This window comes from Nanorana parkeri, unplaced genomic scaffold, assembly GCF_000935625.1.
Source record: "Nanorana parkeri isolate BGI_ZX_2015 unplaced genomic scaffold, ASM93562v1 scaffold551, whole genome shotgun sequence".
NCBI classification, from domain to species: Eukaryota; Metazoa; Chordata; class Amphibia; order Anura; family Dicroglossidae; genus Nanorana; species Nanorana parkeri.
Window position 1 is genome coordinate 799,408 of NW_017306819.1, and position 16,853 is coordinate 816,260.

The window sequence follows — 16,853 nt, forward strand, 5'->3', positions numbered from 1 at the left end:
CCTCATACTTTAGAGCTTGTCTGGAAACCATTGCACTAATAGAAAATTGCCAGCAATGCTTAGGCTAGTTTCATCACAAGAGAAAAAAGCAGCTGGACCAAGTATGGCTGGTTTTATAGAGTTTGATACCTAGTGATTGTATTACTGCTACGGGAGGACTGATGGGCATATTCTACTTCTATCAGCAAGAGCTCCAGAGATATGAGCCTCTGGTGTTATAAGCCAGTCTTGACCTTTCCTATAATTTATTTCCATCATTTTCACTTCCTGAGACTTCCTACTGATCCTTTTATTGTGAATTCTAGGTTGTTGAGATGGCTGGAACTGTCTACAATGGTACTGGGAGATTTGTAAATAACTTTAGCTGCCTATATCTCTGGATCTACTGATTTTGTCATTCAGATATACAGTTTTTATTTAAAGCCGCTCCTACAAATGTTGTGACTGGTTTACTTTAAAGCTAGCCTGTCACCTCTGGAAGTATTGTTGCTTGATCCCCTTCTACTCTCTGTGGTTCTATCCAGCCCTTACATCACTAAAAGAGCCAGCAGTATCATAGCGAATGGCAGAATGAACTGTGGTGTTTAGCAAAGAAGCAGGCATTTAACTCCCTGAAAGAGCCACTGATGCAGAGGGTTCTTCCAGACAGCGAAAATCAGTGGTGCAGGCAGGGCCGGTACTAGGATTCTTGCCTACACAGGCAAGGTGCATTTTTGCGCCCCCCCTCCCCGACCCCCTTTAAAAACAGGGCATTTTGTCAAAATGCCCCAATGTTTTGCGCTATGGTTTTTTTTTTTTCTTCTTAACTTACCTTCGGCGCGGGAGAGCAGCGGCGAGTCAGCGCTGGTCCGGTGGGAGGAGCTCCAGGTGGGGTCCTAATTTAGCTGGCTGGCGACTGCCTGAGGTGTCGGGGATCCTATTTTTCCGCCCTCACCCTGCAGCGCCCTCAGACGGCCGCCTGTCTTGCCTTGCGGTAGCGCCGGGCCTGCGTGCAGACATCATCCCCTCCCATCTCTACTACCAATACCATGTTGCCATCTGTAGTGCACTTTTCACTTTAGAAACCTTATTTTGCTGTGGCTCCATGGCAGAAATAAGTACCAGAGTTGCTTTAGCTACTCAACGATGTGTTACCAGGGTTTGCTATAGGAGGCTGCAGTTGTGATGTTTAGACCCGTACATACTTGCATGGGCCAATTAAGACAGGCGCCAGTTAACCTAGCAGCATGTCTAAGAAGTGTTGGAGGAAGCCCACCAAGCACAGGGCGGACATGCCAACTCCATGCAAAACGCATCCTGGCCAGAAATCAAATCGAGGGCCCTTTGGTGCAAGGCATTACCACTAAGCCACCATGCGGTTCTGGTGTTGGCAGCAGGACAGGTATTAAAAACCTTCTGTTAGAGGCACCATTTTTTAATTTCTTTACATGGAGACAGGGTCACTTTAAAGCACAGTTGCAGCAAATCTATGTCCAAATAAGAGGCATAATCTATTTTTCATGGGCATGCACTTCCACAGAAGCCCATAAAATGGTGTTGGCTTGTGTTTTAAATACAGCTGTTCTAGTCCCGGTTGTGTAGGGGTCAATTCTTGATCCATATTCGCACAGCTTGTACGTGCTCCAGTCAATCGGAGTTGCTTTCCACTAGATGACCGTATAGTGCAAAAGTTTCTGCATTCTGTTCCATTTGACTGACGAAGGCCTCAAGCACTAAACCCGTCGGATAATAAATGCCCCGGTATTGCATAAACTCCACTGATTGCCTTTAATGTAGCTGAGGTAATTTGGTGATTCCTAAGCCAGTTATATCACGAATGAACGCTGTGTAATCTCACCGAGGGAACCATTTTAATTCCCCTCACAGATGTCTCCTATGATACGCTCCAGAAGAAAAGAAAAAAAAATCAAAACAAATATTTCACAAGCAGCTGTGTTATTTGAGACGAGAATGGAAATAAATTCGGCATTTCTGCATGTTATGATAGCGCCGGGCTGGTTTTTAAGGAGGAGGGAAAGAGAATGTCCTTGTTTTTCTGCCCTCTATCTGACAAATCAAGAAATTACCCTCCCATTTCCTCAAGTAAGTAGCCAATTCTCCACTCAGATATTTCCTTCGCTCAACATCCCCCTTTAATTATCCGACATATTTTAGCTGCTCTGACTCCCCACCTCCCCCCATTTCCACCTATTAAATTTCAGATATTTCCTGTGCAGGGGGCAATGGGAGGCCTGGTTTAAGGTGCTGAATTTATTTAGTCTGTCAGCATTTTTTTTTCTCCCCCCTTCGTCTGCTGCTTGCTTCTTCTGCGCGTCCTTCATTCATTCTGAATGCTTTCTTCCTATACGTGAAAAAAAACGAAACAAATCATTAAAGCACACAAAGCCCTAATATAACGGGGCCTATTCACACCATAGTGTTTCATTATAGGTTTGGTATGATTGCAATTGGAGTGAGCTATGTCGCAACGCAATGTAGTGCACGCTAGGTGCACTGGAGCAATGGGTTGGCATTCATTCTAAATGGCAGCTGTGCAGTATGCACTGCACAGTATTGCGATAGTGTACACTGAATTGCTGTGTGTTGAATAAAGGTAGTGCATGCACGGGACACTATTGCTGCTCATGGCTGCCAGGAGGTGCTTTGAGATTCCATTCAGAATGAATGGCAATGCAGTACTCCAGTGCACTTATCATGTGCTGCATTGCATTGTGTAATAGTGTGTGCTAAATGCACAGTCACCGTCCCTTTTGCACGATGCGAAGTGTGTGAAGCACTTCTGATGCATCCTAGAGCTAGACAGGCTGCCATCTTTCTAACACCCTTTCCCCCTATTCACTATACTGACTAGGCTCCAGTGGTAACATTCATGATACAGCCGCATACTGGGCTGCTGTAGCAAGATCCCAAGGCAGATCTGCTGCCCGGTGTGTAATATCCCCTACACACTAGGTCTGGTCTTGGGATCTGACTGGTAACAATACATGACCAATCACAGGGAAGGGATAGGAAAGAGTCCCTCTGTGTCAGTCCTCTGGCTTCCTTGTAAAGCATTGCTGGGGATGGGTGTTTGTTACTGCACCCCTTTATTTGGTCTGGCCTTGGGATCTGATTGGTAGCAGTACATGATCAATCACAGGGAAGAAATAGGAAAGGGTCCCCATGCGTTGGTTGTCAATGGCTTCCTTGTAAATGATAGCTGGGGATGGTTTTTGTTACTGCACTGTAACTAGCCAGCTCTGCTTTATTGGTATGGTCTTGGGATCTGATTGGTAACAATACATGACCAATCACAGGGAAGGAATAAGAAAGGGAACCATGTGTTGATAATGGCTTCCCTGTAAAGCATTGCTAGAGATGATTTTTGTTACTGCACATTTTCAAGCCAGCTCTACTTTATTGTGAGTGTAAGGTGGGACTATCCAGCAAAAGAGCAGAATATGTGCAAGCACATGACTATATTGGTGAAAACTGTAATGCCTTTACTCTGCATTCTGGGCTAAAATCAATGGAATTTATCTTTTTCTCCCACAGAACGTTCTCCTCACCGGCCAATCCTTCAAGCTGGACTTCCAGCGAATACGTCAGTCACTGTTGGAAATAATGCCGAGTTCTTCTGCAAAGTGTACAGCGACCCGCAGCCTCACATACAATGGCTCAGACACATTGAGATCAACGGAAGCAAAATAGCCTCCGATGGCTACCCCTTCGTAGAAATTCTAAAAGTAGGTACACTGACTTAATGGGCCTATGTATGACATCAGGCCCTGGAGATGATGGGGTTAATGCAGGTAGTTTAGTCCAAGAAGCCCGATGGGCAAAATCAGCCAACCAGATGCAGCGCTTTGAGTCTGCCTAACACAATTAGTCAGTGTCTGTATTATTTATTAACTAGGGGGGTTGCTAAATATAGATCCATCTATGACCATATCTTGAAAACAAGCCCTGACGCAATGTGACGAAGCGGCAGCCGCCTTCACATTGAACGAGCAGTCAGCTTGTCTTCTAGAGTTAGGAAGCATTTTATTAGTCTGGTCATGTTTTCACATTTATTGAACTTTACGTTGTGTTCAGTAAGACAATACATGCACTTTATTCTTTTAATGCTTAAAAATTTAACTTTTGGTGAGACAATGTCGGGTTCGATAATAATTGTGCGGTTCTCACAAAGGATTATTTTTTTTTTTTTTTGCATCAAAAGTAATTATAAATTGTTAAACTTGGATAATATTGATTTAACGATCCATTCCAGCCAAAACCTTTACATTTGAGTAGAGAGGAGAAGGGTTGAAACTTCTCTCGGGTCTGTATTCACACTACAGAAATTGCCTCTTACTTCCGGTCCTGGTGACACAGGATCAAAGGGACAAAGTGATGTAAGTTCACAGCCAGGGGCAAGAATACTTTGGGGTTTGTTTTTTTTTTTAGAAGTGAAAGGCTAGAACATCTGAGGTTTCTCTTGCTTGACTGTCCCAGTGACACCCAGGGCCAGATTACCCACAAGGCTAACCAAGGCCTTGCCTTGGGGCAGCAGGGGTTTGGAATTCCTATCTCCTGACTCCCGGGACATGCAGTTTCGGGCCCAGGGGGGTAGTTTTCTACATTTAACATTTCTACATGTACATTTTGTACATTTAAATGTACAGCGGGGAACCTGCCGCTTGTCTTGTAGAAGTGATCTTGGCGATGTCAGAGATCCCTTGTATGCAGCCTGCATACAGGGGAGCGCATTGAGAAACCTGGCATTGAGGCAGCAGAGCGAGTAAATCCAACCCTGGTGACACCTAATCCCCTGAGATCTTGTCCTGGTTTTACAAAGAAAGGAAGTGAGTGGCAAGCTCCTCGGTAGAATCATGGAATGTAAGAAAGGCCTGCAAAGGTTTAGTTGATCCAAAACTGAATAAATGTTTTGGCTGGAATGGTAATAAGTTCAGGAAGTTCATAATATACTTTAAATGGCCACTATACTTGGTAATGTGTTAAAGAGACATTAATAACCATCAGAGCATAAAGATGAAAATATTTGACATTCATGTAGTCTTTTGGCTTTGTGTTGGTTGTCATATTGGGGAGAACTACCAAAATGGCAGCTGGTGGTAGTTCTACTTTACTAGGCGCATTGAACAACAGGTCAATGGTTGGGTTTCTTCCCGGTGTACCAACGTTTTCCTAACTCTGCACTTTGAATTCCGGTCATGAATGTTATTACGGACTCTTCACCTAAATCAATTATTCATTTTGTGTTCAATGGCCTTGTTAATATAAATGCTGCCTGAAGAAGTAGGTCACCCCCAAAGCAAAAAATAAATCAGATCGTGTTTCATATGTTTCATAAAGCAAACCCTTTGGGTTCCTTACCAGGTAGCTGCTACGAGTTCTGCTTGGTTCAGATTTTACTCCTCTAAAACCATTTCTAAATCCAAACTGCCACTTGACAGAAGAGCAGGTCATCAGAAGGAAATATGGCAGACTCGGTAGGACTCCTGTTGACGTGTTCTTCATATCAGAGTGGTTCAAGAGTGTCAAAGACCTTGATGTTCATGGTGGGAAGTGTTGGGAATTGTGAGTGGACTAAGCAGATTTCATAAATGCTCATTACCTGGTAAGCAGTCCTCAGGGAACTGGATTCTGTTATGAGAAAATGCTGTTGTTAATGTGCCCAGTATATGATTTTGTTATTTTTAAATAGGAGTAAGAAATCTGTGAACTATGTAAATGATGAAATCATGTGATTTATTATGGGAATAACCAAGACCAGATTTATTAAAATGTACATGTAGGTGTGTTTGTGCCATGTATCTAAAGTGCCTTCAAGAATTGGAGCATTTGTACCCTGATAATGATGGCTGGAAATGTACCTGTAACATAATATTAGAGACCTGCATTAGATTGGATGCCAGCAGTTACTTTATTGTAGGGACCTAAGCTAGTGTCTCCAGCCCTGTAGATAATAGGTTATGTAGCTCTCCTCTGCTCCTGCGGGGGGGATCCCTTTGGACATAATTACTCCACACATAATTAAAGTGTATGCCTAGCCAAAACATTTTTTATTACATTTTTGGATAGAATACAGGGGAGTCCTCAGGCAGGGTGACACACCGCCATGACCACATCGCGCATGCGCGTGATGATGTCATTGCGCATGATGATGTCATTGCGCATGCGCGTGATGATGTCATTGCGCATGATGTCATTGCGCATGCGCGTGATGACGTAATTGCGCGTGATGACGTAATTGCGCGTGATGACGTAATTGCGCGTGATGACGTCATTGCGCGTGATGACGTCATCGCGAATGCGCGATCATCTAATTGCCGCCTGCCGCCGGCCATCTTGGTGATGGACGTCCGCAGAGAGGGTAGAGAACGTTCACCCAGCGGGATGAGGTATGCCGCTGGGTCCCCTCCTCTCTTCTGACACTGTCAGGCTCATGGTCCTTGACCGAGTGCCCGACCTTTTAGAGGGGATGACACCATAATGACTGTCAGTCATTTTGGTGTCACCCCTTCAATGGTGTCACAGCGGTGCGGGCCACACCCCTCTTGTGACGCCACTGATAGTATAAGCAAAGATTAGAAGCCTTGTTGGGTTTTCACTGCTATTTAAGGCTCTGTTAGTGAGAATTCTATTAACTGTCATGGTTATAATGGTTTCAGGGAGAGAATCTGTAACAAGGACACATAGACAGCAATACAATCGCTGGCAGAGCTTCTAGCCTCACCCTACTCTACTAAAATGTGCTTTTGTTGGGAATTTTGCCTACTTTTTGTCTGATGAAACCATTATCACCAAGACCGCAAGTAGGGGTCATAGCTTTAAATAGGGGATTTACTGGCTGGACAATGCACTTTAATATATACATATACCCTCCAAGAATATAGTCATGTTCTGACAGAAAAGTAAAGTTGGTTATTGATACCTCTGTCAGGCCCCCTCCTAATGTTATAGCTCTGCTAAGAAACCAGATGGGGCTTTTTGGAGATGTGCACCATATATAAGCTTTGAACCCAGGCCATTCCTCTTGCTATCCAACAGTATTCATGCATAGAGGCTGTTGTAAACTTTTTATTGATACCTGTCACAGCTCTGTAGCAATCCCAAGATAGCTGTTAACGCTGTGTAAAAAAAAATCAACTTTACCTTCAGAAGTCTGATCTGCATTGTCTGTGCTCAGAAAGTCCGCTTAGATGCAGTGACAACATCCCTCTTTTCCCGATTGGCTGGAATAATTTTTTTCTGTTAGCTCAAATATAATGATGACCAATGAATCTTTGATGAGTTGCAGTACCAGCTTGCACCTACATTTGAGAAAGCTACAGAAAAACCAGTCTCCAATCCCACTTCACATTTTTGGAAGGGCAATGGTGTTGGAGAATTGGAGACCCCTGTGTTTGGTAATAAGAGTATAGGTCCAGTTCATAATTTATTGTGGAAAACTGAAATTAAGCAATCTAATTGCTACTTTTAGATCACTTCCATACAGGTGTTTGAACTACATGTTCCATACAGGTGTTTGAACTACATGTATTCCAAATGCTATTGCTTTAGATGATAGGAGCAGAAATTAAGACTGCAATCTAATTGCTGCTTTTAGATTGCTCTCATACACTTATTTGAACTGCATGTATTCCAAATGATACTGCTTTAGATGATGGGAGCCTTTAAGACATGTTGTCCTCTGTTCTAGGTGGCACCATATGGCCTACTGTTACTATATTTAAACTAACATGATGGCCCTACGTCCACACCAAAGCATGATCATGCATTTAATAGTTACATAGTATTTAAGGTTTAATAAAGACACAGGTCCATCAAGTTCAACCTTTGTGTGTCTGCAGGTGTCCATCTAATGCTGGACATAGGCAACTTGGAAGTGTGGCACAGGTGACCTTTTAGTAAATCTGGTCCTTGGTTTGTGGGAAATATCAGCTCTGTGATTGTTGCTGTGTTGACCCCCTGATGTATTCGGTTTATTTCAGCACTCTGGGATTTATAGCTCAGACGCAGAAGTTTTGACCCTGTACAATGTGACAGAGGCAGAGAGTGGGGAGTACATATGTAAAGTGTCCAATTATATTGGTGAGGCCAATCAGTCTGCGTGGCTTACCGTCACCAGACCCATGACACAAGGTAAAAAGAAAATCGGTGGCACCTCCTGAGCAAAATTAAGTCAAGCTAAAACTAAGCCTTTGGGACAATTGCTCTCCAAAAACGGTCGGTGGGCATATTGTACGTCTACCCCCTTTTTTTTTGTCTGCTTTATTTCCATGGAAAAATACTTTTGCGTGTGGCCTGGTTTAGTTTCAGTGATCTTCCCCTCTCTCTCTCTCTAACTCTCCTGTCTGTGTTCTAAACTCTTAATAACTGTACACTTTCCTCAGCTGCTTCCAGGACCCTTTAAGTTCTGGAGGGGAAAACTATTTTAATTACATGTAATGCCTTCCTGCAGAAAGACACTTTAATCTTCGCTATGACACTACTTCCTCTTACTGCTGGAATCCAGAAATTATACACATCGTAACAATCCATCTGGGAATTAACGATGTCTTTGTCTATCAAAAGTGGAAAACTTGTTCTATTCCAGAACGAACAGCTTTTCAGATGGTTGGGAGGACTTGGCTGTTTTTCTTGGTTCTTGGAATGGACTACAGCCATATCAGTCAGTGCAGATGATCCGAAATGGCTGTGGGAGGAAGTACTGTAATTTATTTAATGGCGGAAAATCATGTGGCCTGAACCATTCCCTTTAAATTAATTTTGTTTTGTTCCAAGTTGGTGTGACATAGAGGTCAAAAATTCCCTGATCATTTGTGTACATCTAAATTTAGGCCTATCTGAAGTCAAAACTTTTTTTAAATTTTTGGATAGAATAGGGGATGGTTATTGGGGAGAACTACATAGACACAACTCCATAGACACAACAGGAAGTGGAGTAAGAGGAAATGTTCTCCAAGTGCGGGAAATCCCCTCTTAGATAGTTGTCACCTGACCAAGTGTCCCTATTGAAAAATTGTCCTTTTTATCCATTTTTTCTGGTGACCAATTTTACATTTTCCCCACTTTTTTTTTTTTTTAATGAAGAGTGTGAATCTCCCCAGCAGGGGCACACACCGCAATATAAATCTGATAGAGTACAAAAAGGGTTAAAACCCTATCTAGATATACCTTTTTAAAGTGTATTTTCACTTTTGCAGTCAAATTTGAGAATGCACCACCATGTTTGTGTTCCCATTTACAGCATATAAAAAATATATAGATAGATATAATCATTCTACTCGTTTCTTTGGAGCAGTTTCATACGTAGGCCTCTATGGGCAGTTTGCAAGGTATTCTGAACAATTTAAAAGGGCAATTAGAAGGACAGACCGAGGGACAGGGTTTTAAAGTGCATGAACATACAATATACCACCCAAGCCTTGAGATCTTTAATCCTTTGTTAGGACAGATCTCTAGTTTACAACTGATGAGATCTGCCAGCACAACACAGTCAGGGCTAATTATGTCAAGAATAACCCTCCAGCCCCCTCCTTAACATTACATAGAAGGGTAAAGCTAGGTGGGCTTTTAAACATGTACAAAACCAGTAACAATATAAGGATTAGGTCTTTAATTTTTTTTTTAATTATACTAATGTGAATGGGAACATAGAACATGTATTAAGTAGGCGTTATTCCAATTTGGCTGCAAAAGTGGAAATACCCTTTAAGCCCAGGTGTGCAAAAGTAAAAGGACTGGTAAATCACCAAAAATTCATTTTAATACCTAATTCTTGGGAGCCAATTTCATCAAAAGAAGAACATTTTCCACTGAAGGATTATAGGGGAAGAGCATTTATTGCATAACTGACTGTTAGGGCTCCCAAAACTGTACAAAATACCAATTGCATCATATTTTCACACATTTTTAATCTGATCTACCCCCACCTCATACTCAAGGGTAGATTTCTCTTTGGAAGCACCCTAAATTTCATTTAACTGGCTTCAGAGTCCTAGATCACTTTAATCACCCCTGCATTTATTTTTCTGTTAGTGTTAACTTTATGCTAATCTACAATAACATTATTAGATTGATTTACAAACATGGAAAGCCTTTCACAATTTTAAGACCCCCCTCTATATATTCCAATAGTTACATTTATAGATAAAAATGGCATTAAACACTGCACATTCTTAGTCAATTGGGATGCCCACTTTACACCTTTTCTTTGCTTTCTCTACCATCCTATTTTTCAGAAATGAACAAGGCCACCATGCTTGGGTTTCATTTTTCCATGTGTTCAATCTCCAGCATGTTATAAGTGGGCAGGAGGTCTCGATTTTTGGTGACGGGTTTAACTGAAGTTAGCTTCTCTTTAGGCCAGGCTTAAGGGAAACGTATTCCTCAAATCTTCTAACCAGATTTCTTCCAGTGGTTTCTTTTCTTTGTCCATGGCACCATCTGGTTCCAAGACAATACCTGCCCACACCTCTTCTGGTTCTCATGGCATTTCGCTTGTTCGTCTTCCCCCCCCTTCCCTCTCTCTTCGATGCTGTTCTCTGTAGACTGCAGGAGTCAACACCACCGACAAGGAGATGGAGGTTCTCCACCTGACGAATGTCACTTTTGAGGATGCTGGCCAGTATACCTGCCTGGCTGCTAACTCCATTGGGCTCTCTCATCATTCTGCATGGTTGACCGTTCTTGAAGGTATATATGGTTCTGTTCTGTCCTCTCCTCTTAAATGTAACATGCATTTCTGATTCAAAAGGTACAATCTTCCAATACATAAACACGTGTTGTTATTCAAGCTGGACTGCGATTGTATGCTATATTTTTACCATGATTTCTACAAAGAAATGAATAAGAGAAATAATTTAAAATGAAGTGTTCTGTTCTTGAACTACCCTTCCCCCAGCTGTGAGTAGCAAAACATGGACAGAAATGTAAGGCTTATCATAATTCAAATCAAAGGGCATGTTGTCCCCAGTTCCAGGTAGGGGCACGGCTACAATGAATAAAAGCCTTCTGTAAAACAATATGGTCTTTCAAGAACACTGATAAATACACATATTTGGGGCCCTTTGAGCGGAGCATTATCGATCTCTAGAGTTTTCGGACAACTGGTAAAAAAATGTTCTCATTGAGTAAAAATTTCAAATGCAAAAACATGATCGTTTTTCAAGGGATGGCAGCTGTTATAGTAAAGGTTTTCCTATCCCAATTTCCCAATCCCAATCATTATTAATAACATGACAGCTATATATTATAGGGTTTTTCTTTCTTTACTGGAAGACAAACGTCTGATTATAACTTCTGTATTTAGTAGTATAGTATGTGCTATTTATGGTAAACTGGTATGAATGGGTCCCAATGGTATTTCAGCTAAAGTGGAAGAAGAGTACTTTGTAGCAGTTTCCTTTCCTATGTTTTCCATGTTTTTTTCCCATTTCCCTTCCTCGTTCCCGTTATACTTTCCTTTGCATTTCATATCTACCCTTTCTCACTGAAGCTTCTTTTTCTTGCCCTTCTCTACCTTCGCCATTCCATCTCCCCTCCAGCCTTCATGCTCTACATCATCATCTATGCACGTACCCCCCTACTCTTTCCTCTCCCCCTTTCCCGCTTTATCTACTTTGCTTTCTGGACAGACCCAAGGTGGTTGTACATTATTTTTAGGCTTTGGATTTTTGGCCAGAGGCAACTTCGATATCCTTTTTTTTTAATCTTCCATGGATCTCTCTGCTACAATCTCCCCATAACACTCATCTTTATCCTAAAGAAAACCTGTACGCAGGATCTCCTATAGTGTACTAAGCTCTTCTATTGAATATTCTATTTCCTTGACTGTCATGTTGAGTCGCTTTCTTTAGTACTTTGAGTCACTGACCTGGATCAAGTATGCAGACCAGTTTTGACTTTGCTTGTCAATGCGTGTATTGGGTCTGGGACTGAAAGTATTAAAGCCAGAAGCAGCCAGGCAGTTTATTCAGAAGTAAGCTAGAATGGTAGCCTCCATGTATCTTTCATGACAGGTTTTATTTATTACAGGTATTTATATAGCGCCGACAATTTTACGCAGCACTTTACATAGTTGCACATTCACATCAGTCCCTACCCTCAAGGAGCTTACAATCGAAGGTCCCTATCTCACATGCATACATAGAGGGCCAACTTTGAGAGGAGCCAGTTAACCTACCAGCATGTCTTTTGGAGAGTGGAAGGAAACCGGAGTACCCAGAGAAAATCCACGCAAGCCTTTGGAGAACAGGCAAACTCCTTGCAGATAGTGACCTGGCCAGGATTCGAACCGGGAACCCCCCAGTGTGGCACGGCAGAAGCGCTAACCACTACATAGCTGTGCTGCCCGGTTTCCTTGCTTAACCTGTCCTTACCCTCATTGCTTAATCCAAAGCTATTGCTTAACCTTCAATTTAAACCCCTTAACACCCAACCGAAGTCTGATAACCCATAACCCAATCCTAACCTGTAACACTATCTTAAGCCCCAATCCCCTTAACCCTTTATCCCACAAAAAAATAGTTTCCAGGGTTTTAAGGTTCCATCTACCTTGCATTGCTAAGAAAGGAAAGGAAATTATAACAATCAAAATCCCTTTAAACGGCTTTCCCTGCTCATCTGTATCTGTAATGAAACAATTTTATTTTTTTTCCCTGATAATGAGTTGCTTGCTTGTGTTCTTTAGATGTATTTATTACAAAGTCCAAAGGGAAATAATTAAGCCTTTTCCGAGGCAGAATCGCTGCATGAAAAGCTGAGTTTAATTCCCATTCTCAAAACAGCTAGAAGGCTCCTGTGTTGCCTTGAGACACATTTCTTATTAAAATCGAGTTTTCTAATTTCGGTGGTTCTATTTTTATGTGGACTAACCTCCTATAAACATAAATTAGAGTGAAATATACTATCTGCATGTTCTCCCTGTGCTTGCGTTTTGGTTTCCTCCTGGTACTCCGGTTTCCTCCCACACTCCAAAGACATGGTGGAAGGTTAATTGGCTCCTGTCTAAATTGGCCCTAGTGTGCGTGTATGTATGTTAGATGGGGACCCTAGATTGTACTCCTTGAGGGCAGGGACTGATGTGAATGTACAACTATGTAAAGCGCTGCGTAAAGTGTCAGCGCTATATAAATTAATAAATATAGACTAGATAAAAGAACTTTTTTTTTCCTGGAAGTTAATTCCACCTACTTGACTTTGTAAATGAAACAGCCCTCAGATTGCCAAATGTGTTGTACAGTGTTAGACAAAGTTGGTGGTAGAAGAGTGAATGTGATGCTTTTTATTGGCTGAATATAGTTTGGTACTAGGTTTTAAGACTTGCACTATATGGCCAAAGGTATGTGGACCCCCTTCAAGTTATTGAGTTCAGATGTCTCCAGTGAAGGGTACTGTTAATGCCACAGCATACCAAGACAATTGTGGACAATTGCGGGCCTCCAACCTTGAGCCAACAGTTTGAAGCACTGTGAAGTCCCTTTTCTGTTCCAGTATGGCTGTTCACTTGTGTACAAAGCCAGCTCCATAAAGACATGCTTTGATGAGTTCGGTGTGGAGGAACTTCAGTGACCTGCACAGAGCCCTGACCTCAAGCCTACTGAACACCCTTGGGATGAATTGGAATCCTGATTGCAAGCCAGGTCTTCTGGTCCAACATTCGTAGGTTCCGTGCAGTACCCAATAGTAAAAAAGATGTTTTGGTTGGCGTTAGTCTTTGGCCTTCACCTGCTTACCTTTATGCTCCCAATACTAGTAAACCTTAAGAATATAAATTGGGTATACATTAAATAGAGAAAATCAATGGCAGCCAGACCATTTTTAGAGTCTGCTTTAGTGCTGAACAGTTAAAAATCCTAAATCAAACTCTTTACTCATAAATTAGATATTTGACCCTGCCAGACTCCTCATAGTCAGAATGGTGACAGCCAAGCAGTATTTGGAGTACAGAATGGTGACAGCCAAGCAGTATTTGGAGTACAGAATGGTGACAGCCAAGCAGTATTTGGAGTACAAAGTACAAGTTAAGTCTGTTGTGTTTACAGCTCCTCATACGGCCTCACTGGTAGATACTACGTGATTTAACACTAGTGTGAACAAATTGTCCCATTTATTTACAACTTGGTAAATAGAGCGTTTAACAGGCCCTTGTGACCTGTATTGTCATGACTTTACTCACAGCTGGAGGATTGCTCTGAAAGTTACAGATTAATAATGTTTCACTTTGAAATGTCCCCGAGTCTGTTGTCCTTTTGGCTCCTATGAAATGCATGTGTTTGTCAATGCTCCAGTGTTTTGGTGGGTTATAAAGCCAGCTCTGTTTGCTCATTTTACAACAATGTTCATGTATTTATGTGTAAAAAAATCAGCTTTATGAACCCAAATAGACACTGGATGTATCAATATGTTGATGGGATTCTCTTTCTTTTCTATCTGTCTTTCATATATGGTATCTATCTTCTCCCTCTTACTGTGCCATATATTTTATTTTCTGTCAGTCTTCATTTTGTTTAGTTTTGTTGTTTGTTTAAAATGTTTTTTTTTATTGTCTTTTGCTGCACATGAGTATCTGTTTTGCATTTATTTGTCCTAAGCCAAGACAAAATGGGTGACTAATCTACACCTGTCAGAGAACTATGTAGGCTGCCAATGCTGTCAGGATGATGTTTTAGCTTCAATGCTTTGAGTCACTGACCTGGAACAAGCACAAAGATGAGGAATTCTGACACTTTACAGATACTATATAACCAAACGTTTGTGGCCACCTGATCATCACACTTCCTATATGACCAAAAGTATGTGGGAACCCCTCCCAATTATTGAGTTCAGATGTTTCCAACAAAGACTCCTGTTAATGCTACAGCATACAAACACATGTTAGACATTTGTGCACCTTGAATCTTGTGAAAATAGTTTGGTGAGGGCCATTCCATTCCAGCAAGACTGTCCCCTTGTGTACAAAGACATAGTCTGACGTATTTGATGTGGAGGAAATTCAGTGGTCTACACAGATGCCTAACTTCAATCCTGTTGGACACATTTGGAATGAATTGGAACACTGATTGCAAGCTAGATCTTCTCATCCAACATCAGTACCTGACCTCATGAAGGCTCTTTTGACTGAATGGGCACACATGCCCTCAGATGCACGCCAAGATCTTGTGATAACACTTTCCAGGAGAGTGGAGGCTGTTATACCATGAAAGGGGAAAGTCCAGCTCGGTATTAATGGCCATGGTTTTGGATAGGGATGTCCAACAAGCTGATGGTTAGGTATCCACAAACATATGATTATACATTTTAGTCAGATGCCTGTTTGGACTGTGACTCAAAAGTATAGAAGCCAGAGTCATCAAGACGGCTGACATTTCATAAGGATGCCAGCAATGGCATACTCTACCCTACCTACATCTTTCATTAATGGGTGTACTCTTTTTCTACTGAGAGATTTACACATTTGCTAGAAGTCAGCTAAGTTGCAACACACTGAAATATTCTGGTAGTGAGAAGATTGTCAACAATCGTTGTTCAACATCATGATTACAGGTTCATGCATGATCACACATTCAGCTATAGGTAATTCAGAACACATGAACACATATATACAAATATAATGTGCTATAATAATAATCTTCTTCTGTACACGGACACAGTTGTGGATGAGAAACCGGCACACATGACGTCTTCTCTTCACCTTGAAATTATCATTTACTGCACTGGGGCAGCCATCGTGTCCGCCATGTTCGTGACCATCATTATTTTCAAGATGAAGAATCCTTCCAAGAAGTCTGACTTCAACAGCCAGCTGGCTGTCCATAAGCTGGCCAAGAGCATTCCACTGCGCAGACAGGTAACAGAAAGTATATAGGGGGTTTACATGCATTACACACTGCACATTGATCAGTGCCAGTAGTTGCAACCTACTAGGTTTTGTTCATTTAAGTGTATTCATTTACATTGTGAAAAGAAGTCCGCAGTGCTTTTCTGAGGACATTCCTATCAGTCCCTGCTCCATAAGAGCTTATAGTCTAATATTGTTTTCTCAGTGATCTAGACCAGTGGTCCCCAACCCCCGGGCCGCGGCCCGGTACCGGTCCGTGGATCAAATGGTACCGGGCCGCAGGCGAAGCAGCGCTCCCGACTCTGCTCTGCCCAGCTCCGTGTCACAGACTTTACTGCGGTTCATTGTAAAAACTTTGTACAATGAACTGCAGTAAAGTCTGTAACACGGAGGAGGGACAGCTGTATGCTCCGGCGTGTGTGCTGTGAAGACAACAGGCGGCACAGGTGATCACATCACTGTTAGCCTGGCGGGGGCGGGGCCTATACACGTCTCTGCAGGCACCCACAGCCACATCCTGGCATGTGGGTCAGCGTGAGTGAGTACGCTCTCCTGTGACCCCTCCCCTCCACTGGCCGCTAAGGAGAGGTGCTGCAGCCTGGATGTAGGTAAGGTTGGGGAGTCTGTGGGTGATGGCTGGCTTGGGGGGATTGGGGGACTGTAGCTGGGTGGTATTCGGCATTGCTGTATAATGATTATACAGCAATGCTGAATACCACCAGCCGAGGGCCCGCGGGCGTCACCCCCCCTGCCCCCCACTAAATGAAGCCCCCGGCCGCAGGTGCAATGGTTCCCTCCCTCCGCCGCCTCTCTGCCACATGCACCGCTACAGATGCGGCTCTCTAATCGTGCGGCCGCTCACTCCTCAAGGGGTACTCGGGAGGCCCTCTGTCTAACATACATGATTAGAGGGCCGCATCTGCCTGCTCCAGCCAGCCCGGATCGCCTCAGTATACCCTTGAGAAGCGAGCGGCTGCGCGATTAGAGAGCCGCATCTGTAGCGGTGCAGGTGGCAGAGAGG

At 42.6% G+C, this 16,853-nt stretch overlaps 1 protein-coding gene across 4 annotated transcripts in view; it reads left to right on the top strand.

Annotated features, from left to right (window-relative positions):
• The window catches only part of FGFR1 (fibroblast growth factor receptor 1), a 67,820-nt gene that overhangs the window by 39,590 nt on the left and 11,377 nt on the right, over positions 1-16,853 (top strand). For 2 of the 4 annotated variants that reach the window (XM_018561945.1, XM_018561949.1), the window contains 3 exons: positions 3,535-3,725; positions 10,542-10,686; positions 15,645-15,847. In XM_018561945.1, the coding sequence (XP_018417447.1) occupies positions 3,535-3,725; positions 10,542-10,686; positions 15,645-15,847 (539 nt within the window). The remainder of the gene's footprint in view (positions 1-3,534; positions 3,726-10,541; positions 10,687-15,644; positions 15,848-16,853) is intronic. The other 2 variants (XM_018561947.1, XM_018561946.1) reach the window with 2 other exon arrangements.